The 27393-nt window shown below is 39.8% G+C and overlaps 1 protein-coding gene across 4 annotated transcripts in view; it reads right to left on the reverse strand.

Annotated features, from left to right (window-relative positions):
- LOC116241196 (mucin-5B) overlaps positions 1–19486 on the reverse strand; it is a 40525-nt gene extending 21039 nt beyond the window's left edge. For all 4 annotated transcript variants that reach the window (XM_031611808.2, XM_090140628.1, XM_090140627.1 and 1 more), the window contains exons 1-19: positions 19405–19486; positions 17636–17891; positions 16173–16287; positions 14832–14919; positions 13509–13642; positions 12932–13157; positions 12021–12146; positions 11022–11139; positions 9938–10076; positions 9251–9352; positions 8471–8540; positions 8087–8224; positions 7225–7389; positions 6334–6428; positions 5419–5545; positions 2182–2434; positions 1166–1218; positions 686–786; positions 240–391 (exon numbers count right to left, since the gene is read on the reverse strand). In XM_031611808.2, the coding sequence (XP_031467668.2) occupies positions 240–391; positions 686–786; positions 1166–1218; positions 2182–2434; positions 5419–5545; positions 6334–6428; positions 7225–7389; positions 8087–8224; positions 8471–8540; positions 9251–9352; positions 9938–10076; positions 11022–11139; positions 12021–12146; positions 12932–13157; positions 13509–13642; positions 14832–14919; positions 16173–16287; positions 17636–17891; positions 19405–19486 (2540 nt within the window). The remainder of the gene's footprint in view (positions 1–239; positions 392–685; positions 787–1165; positions 1219–2181; positions 2435–5418; positions 5546–6333; positions 6429–7224; positions 7390–8086; positions 8225–8470; positions 8541–9250; positions 9353–9937; positions 10077–11021; positions 11140–12020; positions 12147–12931; positions 13158–13508; positions 13643–14831; positions 14920–16172; positions 16288–17635; positions 17892–19404) is intronic.
- Between the last annotated feature and the right edge of the window lie 7907 nt (positions 19487–27393).

Raw genomic sequence — 27393 nt, forward strand, 5'->3', positions numbered from 1 at the left:
GCTGGAGTGGAAGCAGTTTGTAAAAAACAATAGAAATTCTTCGACATTTGGTACCCATTCCCTTAAATACAGGCTCATGCACTGTGGTGCAGAGAGGGAATGCTCCCTTTTTTTTAATTTTTGCTAGATGTTTGATGGTTCTGATGGTGAAGAGAAAGGTTTCAAAGGCATCCATGGATGTACTGTGCACTATTTTTAACAGCCTTTGTTACAGAACGAAACTCCCTGGAATAACATACCACGTGTTGCAGTCAACCCTGATGGTTTCGCCAGGTTTATAAAAGTGCCCTCCATGGACACATGGGCATTGGTCTTTGGGAATACATCCTCCATTGCCATCCAACACCAGCCCATCAGGACACATGCAGCCAGAGACACATTCTGTGGCATACTGCATATATAAAAACATGATACAAGGCAATATATCAATGCACGGAACATACGGGGAACCAGAAGAAGTGAACTTCAAACTTTTTAGATTGCCTTTTCAAAATGTTACATGCCAGTAAGTTAGTAACATTCAGGCTACAGGCGTCACAACTAGGTGAGCAGCTGCAGCTGCTGTGTTATCAGTGGAGCGACTGGTCTTGTGAACAGTGTAATCTGTTACTGCCAGCGTTTGTTCAGGACAATCACACATGCACAATCGTTGTCCCACACTCGTGACAGAAGGTGAAGCCCTTACACAGTGCATGTCCTGCGTCTTACAGCTCTTCTGACACTCTGAACCAATGGCACCAGGACCCGCCAAGCTGCAGTTGAAGTAATACATGGGAGCTGGGCAATCTATGGGGTAAAGAACATTGTAGGAGGGTCATTTGGTGAAAGTGATAAGGATGTTATCAGCCTCTCTGTGTGACTGAGTAGAGCATTTCAGAGGACAGCATATGTCTCTCATTTACAGTTCTCATTAGATTTCCATTCAGTCTACCAACAAAATGAAGGAGGCAGAGAGCCTCTGAGCTTGGGAAAACATCATCTTTTAAAGAATTCAGCAACTCTGGTGACATTCTTATAAAGACAACTGTTACCAATAACTCGCACATTATAGGGAGAAAGTAAAAAATGTGCAAAAGACTAAAATGCTACAGAAAGCAAGAGATGTACAGAGAAACATTACAAACACTAGCTGACACTATAATGCTATTATTTAACAAAATCTCACCTTTTACCAGGACAGTTTCTCCAATGCAGTCTAATCTTCCTTGAATGCATTTGCTAAAGAGATTCCATAAAATGAAACACATCAGCTCTTCACATTTGTCTCTCTTACTAGAGAGAAAGCCTCTGCAAAGCTTTGCTAGTAACACAAATAACAAATTCCCAGCAAAATTAGTATTTGGTACAGATGTGAATTGCCATCCCCAGAAAGAAGATCTAAACACAAAATTATTTCCTTTCATGTGCCACTAGTATAGTGTATGCCTTTCCTAAATCAAGAGTTTCCTCAGCATTTCTCTTCCATTCTGTGAGATGGGAGTAATACCTTCTTAAGTAAGAGGCCTCCTAAATTTCTAAGCGAATTTGTATCTACAAAGCAGTCAATAATTTTCAGAGAAAAATCCAAGAGTTGGAAGAGAGAGAGAGAAAACAGACATCTAAAGATAAAAATACATTGTTTGCATAATTCAGCCCTTTCCTGATATTTGTTTGCATTTATTTGCTACCCTGAGCTGGTTGAAAATGAGGAAAAGGCAGTTGTTTTGCACTGGAGATGCAAGAGAATTACCTTACCTTTAGTATTCACCCCCCTAGTTTTCTCCTTATGTTTAAAAACTGAGATTTTGCTTTTTTCCCTTGGGCAACATTTTTTTTTAACAGCCTGCAGGACGATGGTAGGGGGATGTTTTTGACTCCTTTTCGTCACAAAGCCAGAAAGTCCCCTCTCAAATCCCCTATCCTGCTGCTGCTGTAAGCGAATATTTTTTTATACAACAGTGAATTATGCATAGAGATAGGTCACAAACACTACATGTTTTAAGGTTCTTGTTTGCTAACAGGAATATAGAATCTTAATCTTCACTGTGGCTGCCAGTCCTGCCAGGGGATCACTTGCGTTGGTAAAATCAAGCAGAAATTAATCATGGTTCCTTACAGTAAAATGAGCACATTCAAGGATTAGAGCAGGGACTTCCCCAGCAAGCCCAGGTATTCAACCTTTGCATCATTAGTGCAGCTTACCAAAACAGTTTGTCTTCCTGAAAAGAGTTGCCAGGCTGAACAATCTTGCCTTTGTAGTAGCAGGGACAGTCATCTGGAGTCACACATTCCTCCTCATCATTGAGGTAGGTCCCTTCTGGGCAACCGCAGCCCTCCATAGGAGCAATCTGAACTTTACACAGCGGATCAGCTTCATCCAGCGAGCGGCAAGACTGGTTGCAGTACTTCACGCTGTAGTTATAAACCATAGTCTCAGGACACTCCTCTGAGGGATCTTTGCAAGAGAAATAAAATGGATGTATGGCCTTCTATGTGCAGTCATCATTCATGCTGTTAATGCAGCTCTCTGCAGGTCGAGATCCATAAATGTACACTTTCCTAACCAGAACACCTTGTCTTCCATTGGTCTGGGAGAAGCCTGCTCACATAAGTCTGCATAAAACTAGGTGAGATTGAATTCTGAAATACCCAAGAGGGTGTATCTTGACTGAATAAGAGTCAGTGTCATTTTCTATTTGTAAAATTTACAGTTCCATCTTACAATTCAATCATGTCAAGAATTGAAGCCAGTAACTTCTCACTTCTCCATGTAGATAAAAATGAGTTTTTTCTCCCTAACTAATGATTTATTTGGGTAGGAAAAAAAAATGGAAGAATTGAGCTATTTTATAGGGTTAACTTTGGGCATTAAATGGGCAGTGATAAGGAACTCTTCTAATCATTTGATGTTACCTCTTCTTTTTATCCTTTAAAGAAATGAGAAACCAAATTTTTAAGCACCCCGTAGGGTAGATCAAACGGTTAAATACTAAAAATCTATAGATCTCAATTAAACCTGTAAGACAGTGAAAAGCTGATTAATCTTTGTGCACTAACAAAAAGTATTACCTTTAAAACTCTGCCATAAAATCTGCAGTAGGGATCAGTAGGATCAAGTTGTGTAAGGAAATATCAGGAATGTGACTTTCAATAAAGGCTGGCATCCAGATTCCTCTGAAATTCAATGAGAACTGGGGACCTAGTTCTCTTGGACCTCTTTTTGACTCAGATCCCCAAAGATATGACCCATTGCTTTGTTTTTCAGGCATGCACGGAGGTACCAGAAGGTACAGGAGGGTTGCTTATGGGGAACTGCGCTAATCTTTGCAGCAGTATTATCACCATATCAGCCATAGGCTCCATGCTTAAACAAAGCTCTGTATGGTTTTCCAGTCAATGACCATTGTATGCTTTCTTAGATTAGTTTGTGTGCTAGGTGTGCGTACACATGGAAAACCACCTCCACCAACAAAAGCCAGTTGGTTTCCTGCTCTCAGCTGGAGCAGGCATGATATCCCATGTGTCAGTTAGGCAGGCCATATTTTCATATTTTATAGGAGTGCTATGAGGATGCAGCAACTGGTATATTTAAATCACAGTAGGTCAAGTAAGAAAGATATTAATAAAGTCCTTGAACTCCAGTTTATATCACAATCCATCTGATACACCAAAAGATTTATCTGAATGGGTGTTTCAATTATTAATTATTAATAACAGCATTTCTAACAAATGTGTCTCCTTTCTCCTTTTAATTATTTGGTGGGAAAAGGCCAATTTTGGTAAAGCTAGGTCTGGTAAGAAAAAGGTTATTTGTTCACAGTACCCACAGTCACAGATTTGTAATCTTAGCTTATGTGGGTATCACAACTGGAGACATAAGTGAACAGCACACGAGCATACCAAAGATAGTTTCAAGGCAGCTTGCACAAGGAGAACAGTGATGTGATTTAGAAGAGACTACTAATCCCAGAAACGAGTAGCTCAGCTAATGGTTTGTATTTTCACTAAGGACTGCCATATATATGAAGTGCCTTCCATTAGCTAGTGGTGTTTTCTTTTTCATACGCTCTACTGACTGCGCTGCAGCCACCCTGTGCAACATAACCTGTCTCAGATGGTGCCTGCAGTGCAGCACAGCTGCACACAGCTGCAGGAGCTGAAAGACCCTTCCTACCTGCCATCAGGGGACAGAGCACTGAGAGTGACTGTTCTGGCCCATTTACTTCTTCACTCCTGAATAGCACAACCTTCAATCTTATCACAGGCATGTTCCCAAAAGATTATTTCCTAAAATGGGCTAAAATGATCATGATGATTAAGCCATTAGAAATTTTCTCAAGGTTACTGCACTGTTTGAGTTAATATTGCCTATTGTGTCATGAGTCAGGTTTCAGACCCATGTAGCAGAATTGTCTTGCTTTGGTGTGCAGTGTGTCAGTAATTCTGTCTTGACAACAGATCTCTCCATAGACAGGGACTGGCTAGTGCATAAGTCTGCATGACTCTAGGATAACATGCTGTAGACTGCACTGTGTTCCCTTATAATTATTTCAACACAAGCTTGTTAAATTGTTCTTACTCCAATCTTCCATGCCTTCTACAAAGCGCCAGCTGCATTGTTTCTATTAAACATTCCACCTAGCCTCTAACTCAGGTAACAAAATATATATCATAGCTGTATAAAAATCATTCTTCTTATCTTTCTTACTCAGATAAGTTATTAAGAAACCCATACATTTATTTTTGTACTGAAGCAGTCAAATCTCATTTGAACTATATGGTTATTAACAGAAAAATGGAAAAATTCATACTAAAATTCAGAAACTACAACTCATGAATTTTACTCTCAGCTCTGATAGTATCCCATAATAAATTCTGACAGTATCATATAAATAGATATTTGTTTGTGGACCTAGCATTTACTGACTATATATATGTTCAAATATACACTTAGATTGCAAGAAACTTGTATTTATTCTTAGATAGTGCTGAGATGAATATACTTTTCAACACTTTCATGTTCTCAGAAAAAAAAGCAACATGTATTTATTAAAAGACAAGTTATACCTTAAAAAAATAGTGAATGAGAACAATACCATGTGCATGGCCAATGCCTGAGACAGAAAAGTTGAGTAGTACTGTAAAAAATCTGTCAGAATGACAATGCACTGGGAGGCCCATGGATCCAAAACTAATCTGTGACTCCTTGTTGTGATTCAATACAGAACTCACCTGATGTGATACACAAGGAGCATGCATCCTAAGAGCCTCTTCATGAAGTTATATTGGCAGGTAGAGGTTTCTAAAGAGCTTATATATGCTTATTCTATTTTTCAAAGATCTATGAGCTTGACTGAGCTCAGAAGCTACAAGCTGCCACAGACTGCAGTTTGAAGATGTTCCCCTATGTCCCCACTCAAGACATTACAGGATGCATACCACAGATCCCCTGCCTCCAGCCCTTAAGGGTCATGCCTGCTGCAGCACAGTCTCTGGAGTAAGTAGAGAGCACGCTACACAGTGCAACTTCACTCTTCTCAGCATTACAGGTGTCGTACATACATCTCTAGGGGACAGAAAAGGACATGAGTATTATGCCTGGTTCACAGAAAGAGCAAGAAAATATTCAGCAATTTAATGGGGTAAAGGGTAAGCCACAGTTATCTGACTTACAGGTATCTGAAGACACATTAAATCTTCAAACCTGCAAAATTTCAGGCTCAGATATTTTCTCAGTAAGCTGTATCTCACACAAACCCTACATTAATTTTCTGCAGTTTTTGCAGGAACTGCTTTACTATGCATAGAAATGTGGGAACTTGCTAACTCATCAGTAATATTATACAGCTGAGCACCATGAGCTGTTATGGGCAGCTTCCTGCATTTTAAATACAAATAGAGTAACATCTTTCCACAGTAATAAACAGAATATGAACATTGTAAAAGTAGTGTATATTCTCCCACTGGATGTGAATTTTAAGTGAAATCATGAGATCAAAACCTCTTGGCTCGATTCCAAACAGAAACACTGATTTATCTTTTCAAAGACTGAACAGTTTTCAAAAGCAGCAAACCCCATTTTACTTATTTTTCTTCAGGATCATGCAACAGGACTGTCAGTGATGGCAGTGCTGCTCATGGAAGACAGTCACTTAATCAGTATTTTCAGGACAGCAGGCAAAAAGACCCACTGTATCTTGCATAAACTCTCCCTTTATTTTTCTCATCAGCATCAGTGAAGTTCTTTGCAAACTCACATTACTATGATCCATTTAACTTCCAAAGACCAGATCACCTCCCTGGCAGATCAGCTTCTGGATGAGAACAAACCACTGATTTAGACTGCTGCCTTACCTTGATGTACACAGAAGGGTCTACAACAGAATGGCAGGCAGCAAATGTACTGCTTCTATTAGACAGAAGAGCACACCAATGTTGGGCAAATTTTTCTGAATGGGAAAAAATATTGTCCATAGTTACTTAAACCAAGTTACTACTTGAATTTGTTTTCTTACAAGTTATCACACTCCTAGAATGTCCTGAATTGTTCCAATGATGCTGGAAGGAAATAGTGGACATAAACAGAGTGAACAGTCATATATAATAAAGGCTTCATCCTTCTGAATACTAACACTATTACAATGGCTGGATTTACAAAGCATCTGACAAGAAACCTCCCCATTTTCACTGTTTTCCATTAAACTTGTCTGATCTTCATGAAATACAGTCAAGGAGTTACATACAGCATATCATAATAAGTGAGATTTTACTATATATGATAATACCTAGGAGACTATGTAAATCTTATATATATTCAAATCCAGTCAAAATGAGAAGCTGGACAGGCACCTGGTACAGTACAGTGCCTGCTGAAGTCAGTAGTGGTGATAACTTATTAAGCCCAGCACAGCTGTAGCAACCCAGGTTGGAAGATTGGGCCCAATACTGACAACCAATTATGCACTGCCTTAAGCCTAAATTGCTCTCATTGATGCTGTGTGTGCTTTTCAAGTCATCAGCAAAGAAGGTGCTGGCCCTTTTTCCAGAACTGTATATTTTGTTTTGTTTTGTTTTAAAAAAAGCAAAGCTGTCACCTTAGAGGTTCACAGAAAGCAACGTGTTCTCTCTAGAAATAGCCTCAAAGGCAGAGACAGTTGATGTTTATGAGACTTCTAAAGCTTTTTCAGTTATTTATCACATGAAAATTATTTAGCACTGATAATTCAGGGATGAAAAGCCTGCTACCTTTATCCACACTGTTTGAACAAGGATCTTCAAAGCTGTCCTCAACATCAAAACAGCTGGCTCTGGTTTTCCAAGAGTTACCAAAAGCAGCAGCTGAATCTTCTACAGCTCCAGTGGCTGTTCTGAAATCGTCAGTCTGGATGTTATTGAAATTGCCGCAAAGACCTTGAGCGGGTGGCAGTAGGGATAAAAAAAAAAAAAGAGGAAGAAGAAGAGGGGGAAGAAGAAATCATAATACAAGTGGGAAAAGCAATGACTTCAAAATAAACACCTTATCTCTATAATGGTGCTTGCCTGAAAGAAGCTCATTTTCCTGATGTCCCCATGAATCAGACAGGCCCATGTCTTTAGTGAATAATTGTTATTTCCTGTATTACAGTAGCACTTAGTGAGAGCACAGAAATTGGAAACTGCATAAATATGCTTCAGTAATCACTAGCAGACAGAGAAGTCCTTTCTCCAAAATTTACAGTCAAAGAAAATGGCAAAAGCAAGCCAAAATGAGTTGGAGGGATCAGATGTTATCCAATCACACAGATAGGAAACAGAGAGACAAAAAGTTTAAATAATGTTAACAGGAGACTGGAGGCAAAACTGCCTGCATCTGACAAGACTCTGATGATAGCACACTTTTACTGATAGAGTCCAAAAGATCTGCTAAATCACACACTAAACATCACAGAGTTTATCTTCAGCAAATTGAAGCTTTTGGCCAATCTTTTGTTGCAGAAAGGTATAGATTTAATCATGGGGTCTAACATAAAAAAGTCAATATAAAATCAAATATTTTGTTTGCTTAAAGTTATAGATAAGTAGCTACAAGTTGTTAAAGAGTGAACTGAAAGGATATGATAGTTCCTACCAGATGTGCGATTCTGATAAGAATGATCAACTGTTATGGAGAGCTGCATCACAGGTTTCATTTGCACTTGAATCTGTACTCCAGCTGAGCTCAAGATTTTGATGAAAAATGTTGAGGGTCTGAAGATGGTGATGCCATCTAGAGAGGAAAAAAGTGAAATGAAAAAAAGTACTTCACAAACCTTTACCAGGCTGAGAAAACAGGAACTCCCTTTTATCAGCACATTCAGTGTAAAACAGGAATCCCCCACGGAGTCCCAGACTGTGTCCACCTAAATCAGTGACCTTATAATGAGCAGGATCGGGCTCTTCAGAGGGAGGAGCAGGAATCAAACCGTAAATTGATGTAGGCTATTCTGAGAGAGTTGTGGAAAAAGACATTTACCTTTGCTTACCGGAAGCTTCACAATGAAATTATTCATGTAGATATTTCCACAGGAACAGATTTTTATAGTCTGTAGAGAAAAAGAAAAAAGCCCGTGGAAATGGATGCACATGAGACAGACAATAACAACCTGACAAGCTTCTTTAAGCATTAAGAAGCAATGTCTTCAGAATATGGTTACCTCTGGGGCAAATATAACTCAATGTCTGGATTCCATGCAGTGGCGCAGAACAAATCTGTAGACTATAACAAAATGAAAAACCCTCTCCACAGGTAACAGCCTTAGATAATTGCTCTTGCATATCTAAGAAGTTAGCTGTCTTTCTGAGAATTGCTCTCAAGTTGCTACTTGTGGGTTCCGATCCATCTCACTGGATATGTGACATACCCAATACTTAATTTCTTGCATTGGGGAAAACCTCAGGAATCCAAATTTTTGTAAAAACTACTTGGGTCCTGTAGAAATCTCCATCCTTCAAAAAGAAGTGAATGAAAAGTTTGAAGTTATGGAAAAATGGGAAAAACTGACAAGGGTAATTTTGAGCCATTCACCTCCAAAGAAAATGAAAAAGCCAGAATCCAAAAAAACTGTGAAGAAGATAACTCCTGTAGAACAAAATTAATGAACACATGCACTGCATCATCTGTTGCTATTAATCTTGCAGTCCCAGGACTGCAGCAGACCAAAAAGAGTCCACAGTATTAGAGAAGAACATAAATGAACGCTGTGAACCTAAATAAAAGTGACATTCTGTGTACCAGCTAAAGCAAGTTACTTACTGTTCTTCCTAGTGTGACTAAGACATTCTTTAAGCAAGTCATTGTCTTTGATGTCCCACACTGGATGATCTCTCCAATCACCACAAATGTGTCATTGGAGTTCTGAAAAGAGGTGAGAAAAGGGATGTGCAGAAATCATTAGCATGCTGTAAAAAAAGGAAAAAAATACATCTCTGAAAGGCTAAAATGTAAGAATGAAAGATCTGGGGCATTTAATTTCTAACTGCAAGTTGCTGAATTTCACTTCCAAACCCAATAATGTTCATTGCCTTTCCCCTTTACTCTTTCCTTGCATCAACCTGTGTGGATAGTGTATGTGCAGGGTCACATAATAGTCAATTTTTTGTGAAGGAATCAGCTCATCCACTTCATTTCTACAGTCATACATGAAGAAAGCTTCAAGAGAAATGCTTTAATCTACATTAATATATCCAGTAAGAAAACGAATTCGTCAAAAAGAGGGATGTAGAGCTGTGTTGAAAATGCAAAAGCTTGATGCTTAGCATCGCAGTTAGACTGTAGTCCACTGCAAATAGAAAAATGTGTGTGGTTTAACACTGAGTGTGTACTGAAGTGCATTGCTGGACTGAGGCCATTTAATCAAACGAAGTCATACTGAGCTCCAGAACAGCTTAATGCTTCATGTTACTCTAGAGATTCAGGAGTGAAATGGGAGATTGTTCGTACCTTAGCTAAGACATAATGGCAGTTACCATGAAAACTGAACCTCTTATTATCAAATGTTGTTATGTGGAATCCTCCATCTATACTGCAGCTTCCAGAACAAGGCAGAGAGATACAGCTCCAGTGGCCCCCTTTGCAAGTACTGTACAAAACACAAAAATGAGTAGTTAGAATAAGTACAGCTGCAAAAGAGCAAAGGTTGAGATCTATATCTGATCGATTCCTCTTTCTTCGTCTCATCAGCTGCTTGTTTTTCAGCTGCTTATTAAATCCCTGAGGGAGAAAGATTTTATATTAAGACCCCTACTTGTCTGTCAGTGTGAGTTAATTGCACTGGGCTTCATGCTATCTCCTTCAGAGACACTGAGTAGGTCAAATAAGAAATATTTTCCAGGGCCTAAACTGCTTACTTAACTTTTTAAAAGAAATAACTTCTTCAAACAGGATCTTGTATCACTTGATGATTCAGCAAGTTGCTGTTGCAACTTTTCAGAGGCTGAATTAACGAGCAGATGTAAAAATTAGAGTTGTTAATGCAAGAGGAGAACAGCCAGGTCATGTTAGTTCAGGTTTTGTGAAGGCTGAGGCTGCACCTACTTGGGAACCACTCAGAGCATTTCAAAACTCAGGTTTTGGGGAGTATTTCCTGTCTTTGAGAATGGGGTAGGAAATAGTTAATCCAAAGGGATTCGCAGAACTTCTCCACCCAGCCATGTACCACAGAGTAATTCTTTGAGAACCAAGCTTTGGAACAGCCCTTTAGAGATCTAGCAGTGGTTGGAAAATTACTCGTTAGCATGGAATTGCTACACTTTAGATGCCAATGCTTCTAAACTAATAGCAAAGAGTCTCATTTTTCTGCATTTTGGTATCCCAGGCTTAATACTTGCTGGCAACTCCAAGTGAGGGTGATAGCAATGTGTGGTTGAGAGTTGCCTCAAAGTTTTTCCAAATGCTGTTGCTACTCAGATCCCAGTTTTTGCCTTAGTGACATGATTACTTAGGATGTTAGGAACAGAATGCAACTAATCTATGCTCTCCAATAACTGTCTCTATCTTGTTAGTGCAGTCAAGTTCACAAGAGTACCAGTTTTGGCAAGGAGTGGAGTATGTCCCTCCAGATGAGTAGACTTTGCCTTGAAACATACAGGGACAGCTGTCTCTGGGAACACATTTTTTGCCACCGAGGTCATCAAGGATAGTTCCTGTTCAGACACATTGGTTGGTTAATACTTCTTAGTAAGTCTGGGAAGCACCATGAAGGAAGATAAAAACAAAGAAAAAAACCTTGTATCATTTCTACAGATAAATGACTGGGGCATGTTTTATCAAAAGTAACACACCAGGCCCTCTCAGGCATTAACTGATGTGAAAGAATTCTCACTAGAGCTCAGATGAAAGCAACATAAGATAAAATATCCCAAAGAATATCCCTGTGAGTTACTGGAGTTCTACACAGTGAGCAGGATTACCAAGTGCCAGTGAGCCAGTTTCCGTCCATTTCTAATAGTGAAACTAACAGATCAAACCTCAACTTCTTCATGTGCAGGATTGCTCATGAATGAACGTGCCAGTGCATTTATTTTACATATGACATAATCTACAGCAAGCCTTATTCTCCACTAGGCTTCACATACACCTAGACTTGTAACTGGGAGGCAGTTCATCAGACATCCTCACCTATACCTCTACTAACTAGAAAAAACTCATCTCCTTTTTCCACATCTTTTGAAAAAATGTTCTTTCTGTCCCCTTCTCCAGCATCAGGATCTTGAATCTTTAGAGATTTGGTTCTTCCAAATACAGCTGGACACTTTCCTGTGCCACCTACTGTAGGGAACTTGCTTTAGCAGGGGCTTGGACTCGATGATTGCTGGAGGTCCCTTTCAACCCCTATGATTCCGTGGTTCTATGATTCTGAAGGAAGTTGTTGTATACTAGAAGAAACAGTTTATTCACTGATTTTAGTGTAGAATCATAAAGGAAAAAAAAAAAAAAAAAAAAAAACAACCCACTAACTGAAAGGAAATATTCTTCTTCTTTGTCCCTTGTTGTGTGACCTATTGGAAGAAGCAAACTGCCTTACCAGGAGGACAGAAGCAACCATCTGTACATGGAGCTTTGCATATCTTGCTCCTTTCTGGGTCAGCGCAAGTGTCAGCACAGGAGTTTCCACATTCCATGTACTCCATGTTGCTTGGGCATTCCTGATCTGCAAAACCAAAGAAAAATGTGGTATGTTAATGATGAATTTATGAACACTTAAAAATCATTGCATCACTGCCTGACTCCTTCTTCTTCCCTTCCCCCAAATCTTGGTTGCAAAACTTTCTATCCAGATGTGTCATGTCTTGTTACTCTCTAAAGGAATGTCTTATGATTGCTTTTACTTCATCTTTGGAAAAAATAATAATAATGTTGGGAAATATTATTACATTTCATAAGTTATGAAACATTATTTAACTAACTCAAGGTTGGCTGAAGTCATGATACCAACAAAAGACACCAGGAGTTGCAATAACTTATCTTCGCTTCAAGCAACTCTCATTCTGGCATTAATTTTCCACCCTAGTCCACAACAGCTGTTTGGAAGAACTACTTGTAGTCTTCACCTCAGATTGGCAGGGATTTCCTGCTCAGTAGCTGCAACTACTGAGTTACTTCTTTAGTAGCTTCTGTGTTACTTCTTTAGACTAGATATCAAAATTTTAAACAACGTTAGTAATAAATTAAATGAGCATGGCAAAACTCAAAAAAGAACTGAAAAAAAAGGAGAAGAGAGAAGATGCTAAGATACTAATTGTTGAGCAAAATCAAGTTAAATTTGTTAAAGCTTTTCCATTAACAACATTTCCATTAAACATTTTCCATTAACAAGTCAAAGTTCTTCTACAGATTGAGTCAATGTAGTTGAAGGAGCTCCTATCTTTGCTCTGCTGGTATTAGGATTCATGCATACATGTCCAACATCCTAACCTCCAGAGCAATACTACTTACAGCAAAGCTCTTTGGTTCTCCATTCTCCAGGGTCTCCCTTGCTGAGGACACAGTCTCGAGAGTATTGGTTTAAAGTGCTGCATATGCAGCTGGAAACCAAATCAGAATGAGAAGAATTAACCACACAGTTGCACATATCCTCAGTGCAGGTAGCTACATAATCATCAAAAGCAACCACTTTGGGGCAGTTTCCAAATCGAGACAGAAGTTTCTTGCACTTTTTTTTCTGAGGGGGAAAAAAAAAAAAAAAAGAGGAGGAAAAGAAAAGCAATAATTGACATTTTAGCAACTTTCAGGCTGATGGGTGTGAATCCTAACCTCTGATGATACAAGTCCATGATCACATGGACCTCCAGAGGCCATCCAGTCTAACTTTCTGTTAGGTTCTTTTTCTTGGACTGGACACGGTCATAAAATTGCATATTTTCCCATTTATCTATTTCTTTATCACTATAGTAGGACAGTCCTTCAAGTACAAGATAACATTCTGTTCTCTAAATAGCCCTTGTTTCAACACAGTCACTCCAGGACTGTAATAGTTCAGGAGGGCTTATACTTCTTAGCCACACATACTTACATATTTACTGCATCTACTGTCGTCCTCTGTAGGATGTCTTCCAGTGTGGTCATCTGGCCTCACATCAGGACACTTTTCTGATGGATCCTCAACTTTGTGAAAGTTCCCAAACTGCCTTGGGTGCATTTTATATCCTGCAAAATCCCCAGATTCATCTGAATAACTGCCTACAATCCTTTAGATCAGTTATTTTGCTATAAATATGTCCCTCATCTTTACCAAATCTTTACCAAATGCCCCAATTTAATCATAACACAGTATATAACTTCCTGGTGTAACTTTCATTCAGGTTAGGATCAGGAATCTGGCATATTTCTATCAAGAACTGCTGACAGTCTTGGCAATGATAATCACATGAGACAATGAGATTACATCTCATTACTTTCAAAGACTTTGGTTCTTTATGAGTACATATGATCTTACAGAATTTTGTATTTGTATTTGTAATGGTCATACAGATCAGTTTGAATTATACTATTGCAACCTAAAGCATGTGTAGTCATCCAGTAACTTGCTGCTTTGTATAGGCTAAGGAAGATGGGAAGACAGGCACACAGCGTATCTATTACATTGAGTATAGGGACATATTTTCCCAAAGCATTACCAGACAGTTGATCCTAGATCTGAGAAATCTAGGTTTGTGACAGAGTTTGAAATTTAATTATTCTTTCTGAATGGCAGGTGACAATATTTTTTTTTGTGATTTAAAAAGCCCAGATATTACACAAAAGGATGGCGTTAAAATTTTGGCTTCAGTCCTGCAGCAAGTACAATAGAATGCAAGCTTCTTGCCACCCATATCCTGCTGCAGGACTGCAGCCTCAGCTGTTTGCTGTGCTGCCCTCCTTCCAGCTCAGAACTGCATCTGAAGGTGTCAGTGGATGGCACTGTGGTTTCTGCAAAGATGCTCAGTGAAATCTGCCTGGGTCACCCATGGCACTTTCATTTCATTATATAGCCAAAATATAATCACACCTGATACCCAACTGTAAAGTGATGAAAGCAGAAGGGCAGAAGTGCAACCATGCCTCATGTGAGACTGCAAATGCCTTAAAGTTTGATACAATCAGAGGGAAACTTGGCAATATTGCTGCATGACGAGTGGCAAATTAAATTGGGTCAGCAAGGTTTGAGAGACACTCGCAAGCAGCAGAGAATCTCAAATGATCCAACAAACCTTTAAATTGTTCCATCTATGGAAATGTTTGGGTATTTCAAGATGTCTGTCCAGAAATCTGAAACCCCACATAGAGGAAAAAGATGCCAAGTTTCATGTGATGTATAACACACTCCTACATTCAGCATGCTGTGTTCATGGCCTACCGTCCAAAATTAAATCATTCTTCTTATTGCCATCATAGTTCCCACACAGACCACATATTTTCTCTCTATATGTTTCTTCCAGGTCCAGCTAAGAAAGAAAAGCAAAGAGGAAACTCAGGGTTTAAAGGTTTCTTCTCCCATCAGCAGCATATTACCATATGTCTCGCCACACAAAAGCATAGTGGCAGAAATTCTCGTTACCTGTTTGTAGCAGTTACATTTTCCATTACAATCCTGCTATAAAACCTACTGACAGACAAGCTAATTTAAACAGGAAGATGATTTTTCAACAACTGGCAGCCCTACCTATCAAACAGCCCACTGAAGCATTCTGAATACTGGACTGATACTTGGTCCAGTGCCTCGCAGTACAGACTACTGGATAGATGTGTCCTGATGCTGAAAGCTACAAAGAATCAGTTTCTTTTCAGCTTTTAGCAGTATCTATTTTTTTTTCTAGTTCATAGGCTAAATGGGAAACTTCATAGAATCTCTATGGAGGGATCTGCCCAGCATAACTTGTTCTGCCCATACACAAAGGCGGTAGGGACAGGTTAACACAGTATGGCTTTTCTAGATAGAACTATTGCAACTTATCCCTCTTACACACTTGGAGGGTAATACTGGCATTGCTCAGGTCTAGCTATAAATGGCAATCTTTTCCTATAGGTGTGTCAAGCTAAAACTGTGTCTATTCCATAGGTGGTGCCTGTGATAGGTATAAAATAGTACAAGGGGGGGATGACAAATACTTCATTAAATTATATCCTGAATTACCTCCCGATTGCTTCCACTCTGTTCACCATCCACTTATTTTCTGTCTCTCAGGACTGCAAAACAACTTCTGTTTATTTAATCTCATTCCTGACTGAGGAGGACAAATGCTCACACTCAGAAGTGTAAATACACCACCACTGCAGAGGGTATTTTGGACTGAAAGTGTATAGGGGAACTGCCCCATAGCAATGCCTTGGAATGAGAGATGCCAAAGTCTTCTCAAATGACCACATAGATTAGTTTTCCACAAAAGATGTGCATTGGAAAAGAGCTGGGGTCACTAGCTGTACCCCATGTAGGAAGCAGATAACTACAGAGATGCTGTCTCCAGCATTAACAGTGGTACATTTTGTCGTGTAAAATTGCTTAGGGAGGCCTGGGCATTGCAAACCCACTCCCTTGTCTTCTGAAATCATTACCTACTGTGGTAGGCCCCGTCAACATGTGAATACTGTGATACTTGCCCACCACCACTGCCCCTCAGTTTCTTATATTAACATCGTGCCTGCTTTTTGTCACTGATGAGGTTCACTAAGAGAAAAACAACTAACTGGCTGTTCATACTAGGAGAGTGTCAGCCCAGTTCCACTTCAGCGTCAGACCCAGCTTGGAGGTGACTTGGAAGTAAGTACAGGTGTCCTCAATCAGGACGCTCTTCAAGCTGAAGGGCAGAGGGATCCTGGAAATTGGAGGGAACAAAACAGATTACATTGGGAAAAAAAGAACAAAATAATTGTTTTTTAAAAAATCAAAGCTTCCCAGAGATACAGGAAAAAAGAGTCAAAAGGAGGCACATAAGCCATGAAGGTCAGCCTACACCCACACTAATGCATTAAGTTTTACTGTTATCACCTTGTCTACTGTGACATTCTAATAACCCACAACACAATTTTGGTCATGAGCATGTCAACATTACAGTAGCTACTCTGCTGATACCAAAATGGCTTCTCTGCTTTATACGAATTGAGGATCTAATGCAGAGTGTTACAGGGAGCAAGATCCCAATACTGGGATATTGCTCTCCATGTAAGGATCCACAGTTTCTCACAATCTCTCCAGGCTTTTCCTTGTCACTTGGAAGTTACAGTGATATTTTTGTCTGTTTTGCTACCAGTGCATTGATGTGACTCAGACCTGTGTTACTTTTTGATCTTACCAAGCCAATTACTTCTCACTTTCCTGAAGCCTGAAAAATAGATCAGAAAATGGCTAGAACATGTGAGATTTTTGCCCCTTCTATTTAGGGGCATCTGAGTGATGTTATTATATATTTGGTTGTTTCTGGATGGATATAAATAGAAGGCAGTACATAATGCATGTGATTTTCTCTCCTACAATATTGTGAGGGTTCCTCCCAGAGCCAACGCCTGCCTCAGCCCATCATACCCAAATGCTGGGAGTAGGACACTGTAATATTCATGAAGTACTTTTAACCTTTTTTATTTTATTTTCAGATCACTTTCTGATTTATTTCAGATTGAAATTAAAGATGTGAATTTTGATTTCTGGAAATTCTGCTCTTTGTGTAGAAGACCCCATGGCAAGCTGTGATCTGCAAAAGAGGGCCATTTCTGCACAATCTGGAAATGGTAAACTTTTTCTAAAAGGATGATCTGTTCCTGGATAGCAACAAACAATGCTAAGGTTAGTATCACAGAAATAATGTTTTGGAAAAAAAATACAGATTTTCTACAAAATCAATTTTATAATTAAAGCATTGATTTTATCTTTCCCCTCTCCTACCCTTGAATAAAGCAGCATCAAGGAAATCTACACTTTTTGCTTTGTTACATACACATTGCCTTTTCTAAACATGCTGTTGTTGACCTCGGGAGCTGTCATTTATGTTCTTCTTGCCATCTCCACCACAATGGGCTGGACTCTTCACAGTACACTGTTCAATGTTCTGTTAACATCCACAGCTCTCTTTGCTCTCTGCATGGTGGGATACCTTTTCAGACAGATCACTTCTTGCTAATGTCTAGCAAACCACAATGCTAGAAAGCAGCAGCAGTATCTTTACTTACTGGTTCCCATTCACTGTGATGCCTGTCTCTTTCACCTCCAAGATCACTCCATCAGTAGTGACAGTGAAGTAGATCAGGTGACTGTTTTTGTCACTGCGTCTGATTTTGATGTTGAAGTCCTGGTAGCTGTCATTGCAGTGAGAAGCAAAGACGTATGTACAGGTTCCAGGAAAAGTGAATTTAACGTGGTCAAATGTATGAAAGTGGAAATTGCCCCAGGTGGTACACTCGCTCCTACCAACAGTGGAGACCTGGACTAAAGAAAGATTCAGAGCATTGAGATTAATGATTCACCTTGCATGAGCTGCTCTGTTTTTTCTGTTGCTGCTGTTTAAAATTGTAAATGGAAAGATTTCTGAATTCAGAAGATGTAAAGTCCAGGAAGATGCCAGGATGCACCACAGGCCACCCTGTGACAAAATGGCAGCCTTCCTCAGCGGCTGAGGTTGCCACCAGCTCCAAAAATCAGCTCACAGCTGCTTGTTTTTCATCTCAGACAAACTTATTTCTTAGAGCTGAGTTGTATCTCTGTCAATGGTGTTGATAGGAAGGCTTGTCCAAAAGTAATGCCTCCTATTTTATTGGCCCACAATGTCAGAAGAGGATGTTGGTGGTACAGTAGTAGAGGTTGAACCTTCCCACCAATATTCCCATGTTACATATTATTGCTGTGTAACAGATGGCAGCAAATGGGCACTCTGACAAAATGGCATCTGACATGGAAGTGCACATGAAGCAAAGATGTGCCACTGAATGTGGAAAAAAATAGGAAGCATTGCTTTTGGAGGAACCTGGATACTTGAAGTGCATATAAGACATCACTGAAGAAAGTAATTTCTATACCGTTGATGCGTAAAGCAAATAGGAATCAAGGAAAGCTACATATAGAATTAAATAAGATATTCTTGCTACATTGTGCTTTTGACATCTCTTTTGGGCCTATCTGAATAGCAAAGAAAATGAGCAAATTTCTTTGCATTGTTGACACATCACACTTAGGAATATCAACACACAACGTCCTTAAAGATCAAATTAGAATCAGCCACTGGTATATTCAGAGTGTTATAAGATGTTCAAATCTAAGAAGCAGCGTCTTGAAGTCAGAACCATGCAACAAAAGTTCAAGTGCCAAAAGGCTCTTACAGGAACAACTTGTTTAAGAGACTGCAATTTGCTATAGGAGTTCAGAGCAGTGAAGTGGAATGGTGTAATTCAGCACTTTTTTACACAATAATGAAAGGAAATGAGAAATTTTCACTCTTTCTTGGAAGTGTAATTGCTAGAATTACTAAGGCAGCAGTAGCAGTCACATCAATTGTTTGTGTATCAAGTGATTAGAAAAGTATAAGACATTCAAAGCCAAACCAGGAGGTAACAGTGCAAGAGAGCACAACAATGTGGTTACTCCCAATGGAGTAATTCACACTGCCCAACCAAGCCTAGGAGGTATTATATAAAAAATGTATGCAAAATGTGTTAAAAAGGGCGTCACTTTTTTATGATGCAAATTACATGCAGAGAGTCTGCTTTTTTAAGATTAGTCACTTAGGACATAAAACAATTGATACACCACCCAGTGTTGGAGAAAAAAAATAGTGAAACAGCAATAAATGATTTAAATAACTTAAATTAAATATGAGAAGGCAAGATGCAGTATCTGGCATGCCTACAGCTCTTACATGAATATGTTACATCTTTTCATTTAACAACTCCATTTATGAACTCTGGAGATCAATATGTGAAGAAAGAATCTTAGATTTTTTCCTTACCTATCTGAACTGGTTCTTTCCCCTTGCAAAAACTCCAAATGAGGCAGAAAATCCAAAATGACCTCCCCTTTTTTATTTCCATCTTGCCATGAAGTGGTAACTTGAAAATCCTTCGAGGGAAGTGTTTTTTTCTTGGCTTATAGGCAGATTTTTATAGTCCAGGAATTTGGCGTGAGAACAAAACATTGATGGCAGAGTACCTGAAAGGTGGAGCTTCATTCATTTTTCTTTCAGTTGTCCATGTTCAGCACCCAACAACCTTCTGTCTTTTGGAAAAGACAAGTATCCATTTCTCTCTGTGGGGATGGAGACTTGTCCTTTTCTTATCTCCTTTCTTTAAAATGCTTGTTTTCACTTTCATTACAGAGTTGCTTTTTCTTTGACTAACAGCTTTTTCTTTTTTTTCATAGCACTGGGTTAGTAATAAGCAATCATTGCCATTTTTTATAGTTTTTCTCTGGTTTGCACATCAGCACAGTCCTCCAGCTCAAGGAAGTGTTTGTCGCTTCTGCTGTCTTGATGGCTGTATTTCTAAAGGTTACAACTAAAGATACTATAAGGTCAAGCATTATGTACAGTCATAAAGAGTCATAACCATAAAACATCCAGAGGATTAGGTCATGATATCTAAATCAAAATCTTCCCTCTTCTAGTTTGAAACTATTTCCCCTTGTCCTATCACAAAGATCCTGCCAAGGATTCTGTCCCCTTCTTTCTTACAGCTCCCCTTTAGGTACTGAATAACTGCTATCAGGTCTCCCTGGAGACATGACAAGGAGAAATGATTTCAAACTAGAAGATTTAGATTGGATACAAGGAAGAAGTTTTTTACAATAAGGGTGGTGAGGCACGGGCACAGGTTTCCCAGAGAGGCAGTGGATATCCCATCCCTGGAGACACCCCAGGTCAGGCAGGACGGGGCTCTGAGCACCTGATCTAGTGTAGGTGTCCCTGTTCGTTGCAGGGGAGTTGGACCAGATGGCCTTTAAGGATCCCTTCCAGCTCAAACAATTCTATGATTCTATGATCTGAGTCTTCAAGTCTTCAGGCCAGAGCAGCCCATGGACTTTTATCTTGGTGGCAGGCAGTGAGCCAGCCTTGAGAACTGTGCCTAGCTCACCGCTTCACCAAGCTTTCTGGTGTGAACAAAGTTAAATGTCTTAAAACTGCCCCCCAGTTCTTGCAGTTGTTCCCTCACACATTTCTGAGCCACTTACTCAGGTGCAAACATCTGCCAGGCAAAGATTTGTGGCTGCTGCTGCTCTTAAGAAAGTCCCGCAGTAGCAGGTGAGAGCATTGTGCAGTGCATGAAACATGAGTTCACGTTACCCCTTTCCCACTGTCTGTGGCTCATTAATTCCATTGTCAGTCGCACTCGAGGCAGGGCACTACTGGAAAGTAAAGTCTGTTCTTGAAGCCATGCCATTTTGGCTGCTGTACAAACTGATAGACTTCACAGCACCAGAGATGGAAGTAATAGATTTCTGATTCTTTTCCTTTTAATTGTCCTTCCCACTCTTCTCTACCCTAACAGTTATGATGTAAACTGCAGGATACCTAGAAAATAACATAAATTGTGAGAACATGACATTGTAGTTATGAGGATGATCTGAAATCCCACACGGTGCAACAATAACACCCAGTGTCAGCAGACTCTTAACATAACTTTCAGATTGAGTTTTGATTGAAGGAGCCTCCTTCTCGATTTTCTCACATCAAGGCTAGATTCAAAATCTGAAAATAGAACTCTGTTAAGATATAGCTCTTCTTTTTTAAATCATGATCCTCTTCCTTTCTAATTCCCACAAAGGCAATCAATACATCTATTTCATTCCCATTGATATGACAGCAGAAAAAAAAACAAGAACCCAGAGATCTGATTCCTGACTTCAGAACAAAATGCCATTATTCCTGATGGCTAGCACAAAAGCAGCAGGAGCCACATATGAAACAATTGCCAAAGATAACCATCAGATTACAGTGGCCCTTACATGACGAAGACATAGTGAGACTGACCACCACAACTCCCAGCCCTTTGTCTCTTACACGTGGTTCAGGGCATGACAGAGTGGGCGGGAGGGATGAGCTAAAGCATGACTTTCCCCTGCAAGCTCCAGTTAGCACATACAGACCTGGGAGGAACATCAGCAGCACGTTAAAATGGTGACCAAGGGACAGACAGAATAAAACAAACAGTTCATAGAACTTCCATCCACTTCTCCATTCAGAAGAAAAAGTAGCATCAGACACCTGGCTGATCTCTCCTGCAAAACAACAAGGAGAGCCAGGAGATCCAATCCTTTTGCCACGTATCATTTCTTACCTCTGCTTGTCTGCTTTGTCAAATTTGCCATTCCTCTGCCATTTCTTGGTGAGCACAGATCCTGCCTGTGACTAACCAGGGTTCCTGCTGCCAGGTTCTCTGCTGAGAACATGAGCTACATTTCTTGGAAATCACGGAATGCTCCAGTACACTGTAATCATTTCAGAGCGACTGATAGGTGGAGGATATACGCATTTTTCAAATGAAATTTTTGTAGGCAAATGTGGCAACACTGAGGGTTTCGGAAAGAATATATGGTAGCTTTTTGGAAGGAAATTCAGACCAACAGGTGATTTATGAATATATTGGTCTGTTACCATGGAATTGTTGCTAAGGCAGGCATGCAAGTTATAACTAATCCCCCTGCAGTGTAACACTGGGAAAATATCTCTTTGCCTTACTGGGCCCTCCAGCTCACGAGGCCTTCACTCAGCTGCAGCTGTACTATCAAAAAGAACAATTCCTTTTGGCCCCTTTACAGCCCATTTCATGGATCATTTGCCATAAGGGGTATGTGATTTTAGTAAATGCAATTGGCAAATATTAACTCAGCTTCTTTATCGCCACTGACTCACTGGAGATAAACCGTCATGAAGGTAATGTAATACATCAGTGACTCACATCCCATGCAAGCTTCGTAAAGGGACAATCAAACTGGAGGCATCTTAGGGGTCAACACTGCTCATACCCAGCAACAAGTCTGGCAGTTGCATTTGAATTGCAACCTCTGTTAAAGGGTAATCCCATATGTACTGTAACTGTCAAAGCTACCAAGACGTTTGTAATTCTCTGTCCTGGGTGAACACAAGTGCTGGAGGATTTGGCCTGGAAATTCTCTAGTATTCCAGGCCTTTTCAGGCAAAAGTAACTATATTATTTCTTACAATGTGTATCCAGTGTGAAATAATGTTTTACCAGCATGGACTAAATGATAACTAGAGAAATGCTATTTACGTCATTAAAAAGGTAAAGTTAGCTAGGAAAACAACTAATTAGGAATTGGTATCAAACCCTGTTGTGCTGACATGATAACATCTGAAATAAATTTGGCAAACTATTTTGCATAATCAATGATTACAACACTGTTTTGCACCCTCCTAATTGCCAAAATAATTCAGCATGGATTATGTTCCTATCCTTGGTATAATCCCATAAAATTTAGGGAATTTATTTCAAAGATTTATTTGGTTCATTAAGTTTGCATCCACCACACAGTTTGAATTGTCTGGGGGCATAAGATGAGCTCTAACAGGCAAAGTTGGTTGTCTATCAAAGCACATGAAGAATGCCTTTGATATTTCAATTTTGGTAGGAGATGGGTGGGTGTTTTCTTACATTTTTGCCTTAAAACAAACAAACTCCTTAACCTCTCATCTCGTCATAAGGTTCCTTGACCTTTCCAGAACTAATCAAGGACATAAGTTACCCCATTTACAAGGAATCAGTACAGCTGCTCCTTTTCTGTTTTTTCAAGATGTAGATCTTTCAAAATTCATACCCATGGATTGCAATGACATGGCCAATTGGTGTTTGCGCACACAGGTCTCACTGACCTATTGGCACAGAAGGCCATCAGGAGCCATTGGGCTTGCTCTACCCGGAAGATTTTTCTTTAAATAATCTTCCTACTGAAAAAATGTGGAGTAGCAGAATAAAGGAAACCCTGACCCAATTTGAGGGAGGATATGAAAATTCTGCTTTAAAAATTACAGCTTCATGGGTTTCAGGCTAGAGCAGATGCTACCCCCTCCCTTTTGTAAAAGCAATTTCTTCCTTCACGGATGCCAAGGCGATACAGAAAAGGCCACTGCATACTTAATACTGATGTCAGTATAACTGTGAAATTACATGAAATTACACATGCAGTCACCATCTCCACCACAATGAAAGTTACTAGAAACCCAAAGAAACACAGGATTTGACTTACTACATTCCTATTCAAGGCCCTCAGGCTGCCTGTGTTTTTAAGAGGGAGCAGGAGAGTACAGCTCACACAGATACTGCAAACAAAGAGCAAGGAGTCCTCAGCTATACTAGTGCAAAGAGACAGGCTATTGAAATGTCACTGCTGTGCCAGGTCACAGGCACTGTGCAAAGCCGTATTCCTCAATCAGAGTTCCTGTTGCTTTTGTTACTGCTTAAAAGAGAGCTGTGTGAAGCAACATCAACCCCAGCTATACTTGATTTCTGCCAAGTAGAGTAGTTAGATATATATTGCTTCACTTATGTAAGAAGAAAGAGCTTTCTTCTCCACCTCCCTCCCCACATGCTTGCAATTCTTGCCAGAATGTGAAAATCCGTGATGCTTCTCTTGTCATTAAGTCAGACAGAGATTAGCTGCCTGTTTCTCTGCTGCTTCTACGAGTGAAATCAGCATATGTGTGGCTGACTGATGACTAGTCCTTCTTTTTAGCCTTCAAAGCAAATGAGAATGTTTTACCTGCCAAAATATACCACATAGTTCAAGAAACATGTAGATGTGGTACTTAGGGACATGATTTAGTGGGCAATATTGGTGGTAGGTGGACTAGATGATCTTAGAGGTCTTTTCCAACCTTAGTGATTCTATGATTCTACAGTATGTCTAGGAATAAATTTCCAGGATAATTCTTAGAAGATATTCTTTGTCTACTACATAAACGAAAACAGAATCCTCCCAGAAATAATTTGTGTTGAAGTGGAATTTCTTCTCACTGGAAAATCTGTAATCTCATGGAACTAAGGAAAATTGGCAGCATTTGGGAGAACACATTTCTTTATCAAATTTGGAGAGGGGGGCTAGCCAGAAGCATAGCAAAATGTGACACATTGCTTTCTGTCTTTATATCAATCTGCAACGGAAACATGTTTCAATAAGGAAGTTGTTGCACTGAAGAAACATCAAAAATACGTTGAGTTCTACAATTTTTTGTGACTTTTCTCAAAGTTTAAGTCTTGAAATAAGAAAAAAGTGCAAGTAGTTTTTTTTTTTTTGCTGTTCTAGAGACAAGTTTGTAAAAGGAATTCAAGTATTCTTACATATGAATGCTGAAAAACTGAAATGTTATAGGAAGTCCAGTTTAAACATGCCATGTGCTGAAAAAAGAATGTATCATGATTTTCTATATTGCTGATGGGAATATGGCTTATATGGTTACCTGATTGGAAGGTAACCTGTGAGGCTGTTAAGAGCACAAAGTTTTACAGTAGCCTGAAAAGACTGAGTTAATTTAGGAAATCTGGCTTAGGAAGGGGGCTGCTTAATTAGAACTTGTTTTCCATTAAAATACCTCCCACTCTCCAAAACTGCTGCCAGAAGATGAAATATAAGAAACTGCTCAACAGTATCTCAGCTTTTTGTGGGACCTAAAGTTCACTACAATTTTCTTTCCTATGACTTTAGAGTTTGTCAATCTATCTCTGCCTTCTCTTTTCACAGTATCTGAGTTTGCTTTGCTACACAAGCTCAAACAGTGTATAACAAGCACCGTAACTACATGATTATTTACTCAGGGCTTTGCCTCTGCTGAAGTCCTTTGATTGGGGTTTATGTGCAGAGTTTCATGTGCTTAGTTCGGTGAAGTTTGGTTTAGCAAAGTACAGTTCAACAGTAAACACATGGAAAATTCTACCTTGCTATTCCTCTCCCATAGCATAAAATGATGATGTCCTAATATTAAATTACATCATTAAACAAGATAGCAATTAGATCAGAAATCTCTTCTTTGTGTTCCTTTGTGTGGGGTTGTTCTTCTTTTGCATGGGGTTTTTTCCTCCACTTCTGAATCCCATCCACCTCACCTCAGATAGTAGCAGTGATTTTTTACATGTTGCTATCAAGCATTTGCCTTTCTGGCCTTGGAGCTCTGGAAACAGTTGTCCAGCAATGGTTCACGACAGAACTGTGTTCACTTTAAAAGAAAATATTCTGAGAAGTTCTCCATCTATTAACGATAGATTCGTATGAACAGCAGTGAGTTTTCAGAGCAGCTCCAGATAATTGGGAAGAGACTGTCCAAGATTGAAACTACCTCAGAAAAGACACCACATGAAAATAAAAACCCATGTACTTCCAGACATGGTGCATACCACAATTACCTTGCTTCCAGGGAAGCATGTAACCTATTGTGAAAGAAGACTTGGGGTGCATCTCAGGGAATACTTGTGTGCAACCTCAGCTTATTAGAGAAGCCAAGTGTTTCAGAGCTGGTCCCCAGCTGCAGTGCTCTTTATTTGTGTTACAATGGCACCTGCTCTGAGCTAGCCACTCAGGTTTGCTTCAGCATACTGCAGTGGTCTCCTTTGCTGTTGCTGCCTAGGAAGGATTTGCTTGAGCTTTAGATCACCTCAGAAGAGCCTACATCTGAGGCAGGGATTCAAAACCACAACCTCTAGAGAGCAAGGCAATGATCTTCCTGTGGATAAATTGTAGCTCTACCTGTCCTTGGGATACTTCAGCCTACCACTATCTGCCCTTCCTTTCTTTAGACTGTATGTGGCAGGGGGGGGTTGAACTTGATGATCCTTGAAGTCCCTTCCAACCCAGGCCATTCTGTGATTCTATGACTGATTTTGTGATTAGGGAAGGCGACAATAGAGTGATGCTTTTTTTGTTTTGTTCACCAGAATGGCCATGCAGGCTCAAGTGCTATAACGAAGGCTTTGGGTACAAATTCAAACCCCATGCTTAAAGGAATTTCACTTGTCTCTGACTTAGGGATGGTATGCCAAAATGAGGCCAAAACAAGCAGCTCTTGTAGAGCAAGAGCTAAGGCTCTGCTTTCAGTGCCTTCAAAGGTGATGTAGCTAGAAGTTCCACTTGCATACCAAGAATGCTTCCTCCTTTTTCAAGGCAAAACTGCTAAGCAACTGGAGATTAATAAAAGTAAGAAACAAACCTAATGGAAGCTTTCTGCCACCAACTGAAGTGGAAAACTAGACAGAAAGTATAGGAGGAGAGGAATACAGGTCTCAGGTATGGAGACCTGCCAGTGTTTCAGCCAATCTGCCACCCAGATGAACTCTGCTGGAGCTTTTGCTGCTGTTCCTTTTTGCTAGACTCTGGAGGACTACAAAATTCCTGGAGAACAGAGAAATTCTTGGAGGCCAGTTCATCCTCTTCCAGTACCAATGCTTTTTGTGAAGTCAGTTCCCTTTTATGTCTTGCTTGGGATCAGAAGATTATACTACCTCCTCTTTAGGCCCTTAAGGGGTTATTAAAGCTTTGTGAGAGATTTCTTCAGTTAGTCTCCTGCATTTTCCAAATAAGTCTGAGATTGTATCCTGCAGATGCAACTTCTTGCTTAAGAAGTTAAATATTTTGTGGGTCAGGAACGGAAAGTCTCCATTTGCTTTCAAGGGGATTGTGGGAAGGACCAAAATCACTGCTCACTGCCATTACTATACTCTTCGGAGGTATGCAAAATTAATGCTTCATTCCTTCCTCTCCCTCAAAGAGACTATTTGTGGATTTCTCTGCTAGAAGAGGTTTTAACTGTTCAAGATTTGATTTTGTCACCCAGTTCAACACAGGTGTGAATTGAACCACAAAGTTCCAAGGTGACGAAGAGTGCAGAAAGGAGGTTTGACATGTACAGTTTGACCTGGAACTGCAAAGCACTTATAAGTAAGAATTTTCTGACAATGCCTCCTCTTGGGAACCTACTTATACACAGCAAAACCAAAGG

Source organism: Phasianus colchicus, chromosome 5 (assembly GCF_987193195.1).
Source record: "Phasianus colchicus chromosome 5, bPhaCol1.hap1.1, whole genome shotgun sequence".
Lineage (NCBI taxonomy): Eukaryota > Metazoa > Chordata > Aves > Galliformes > Phasianidae > Phasianus > Phasianus colchicus.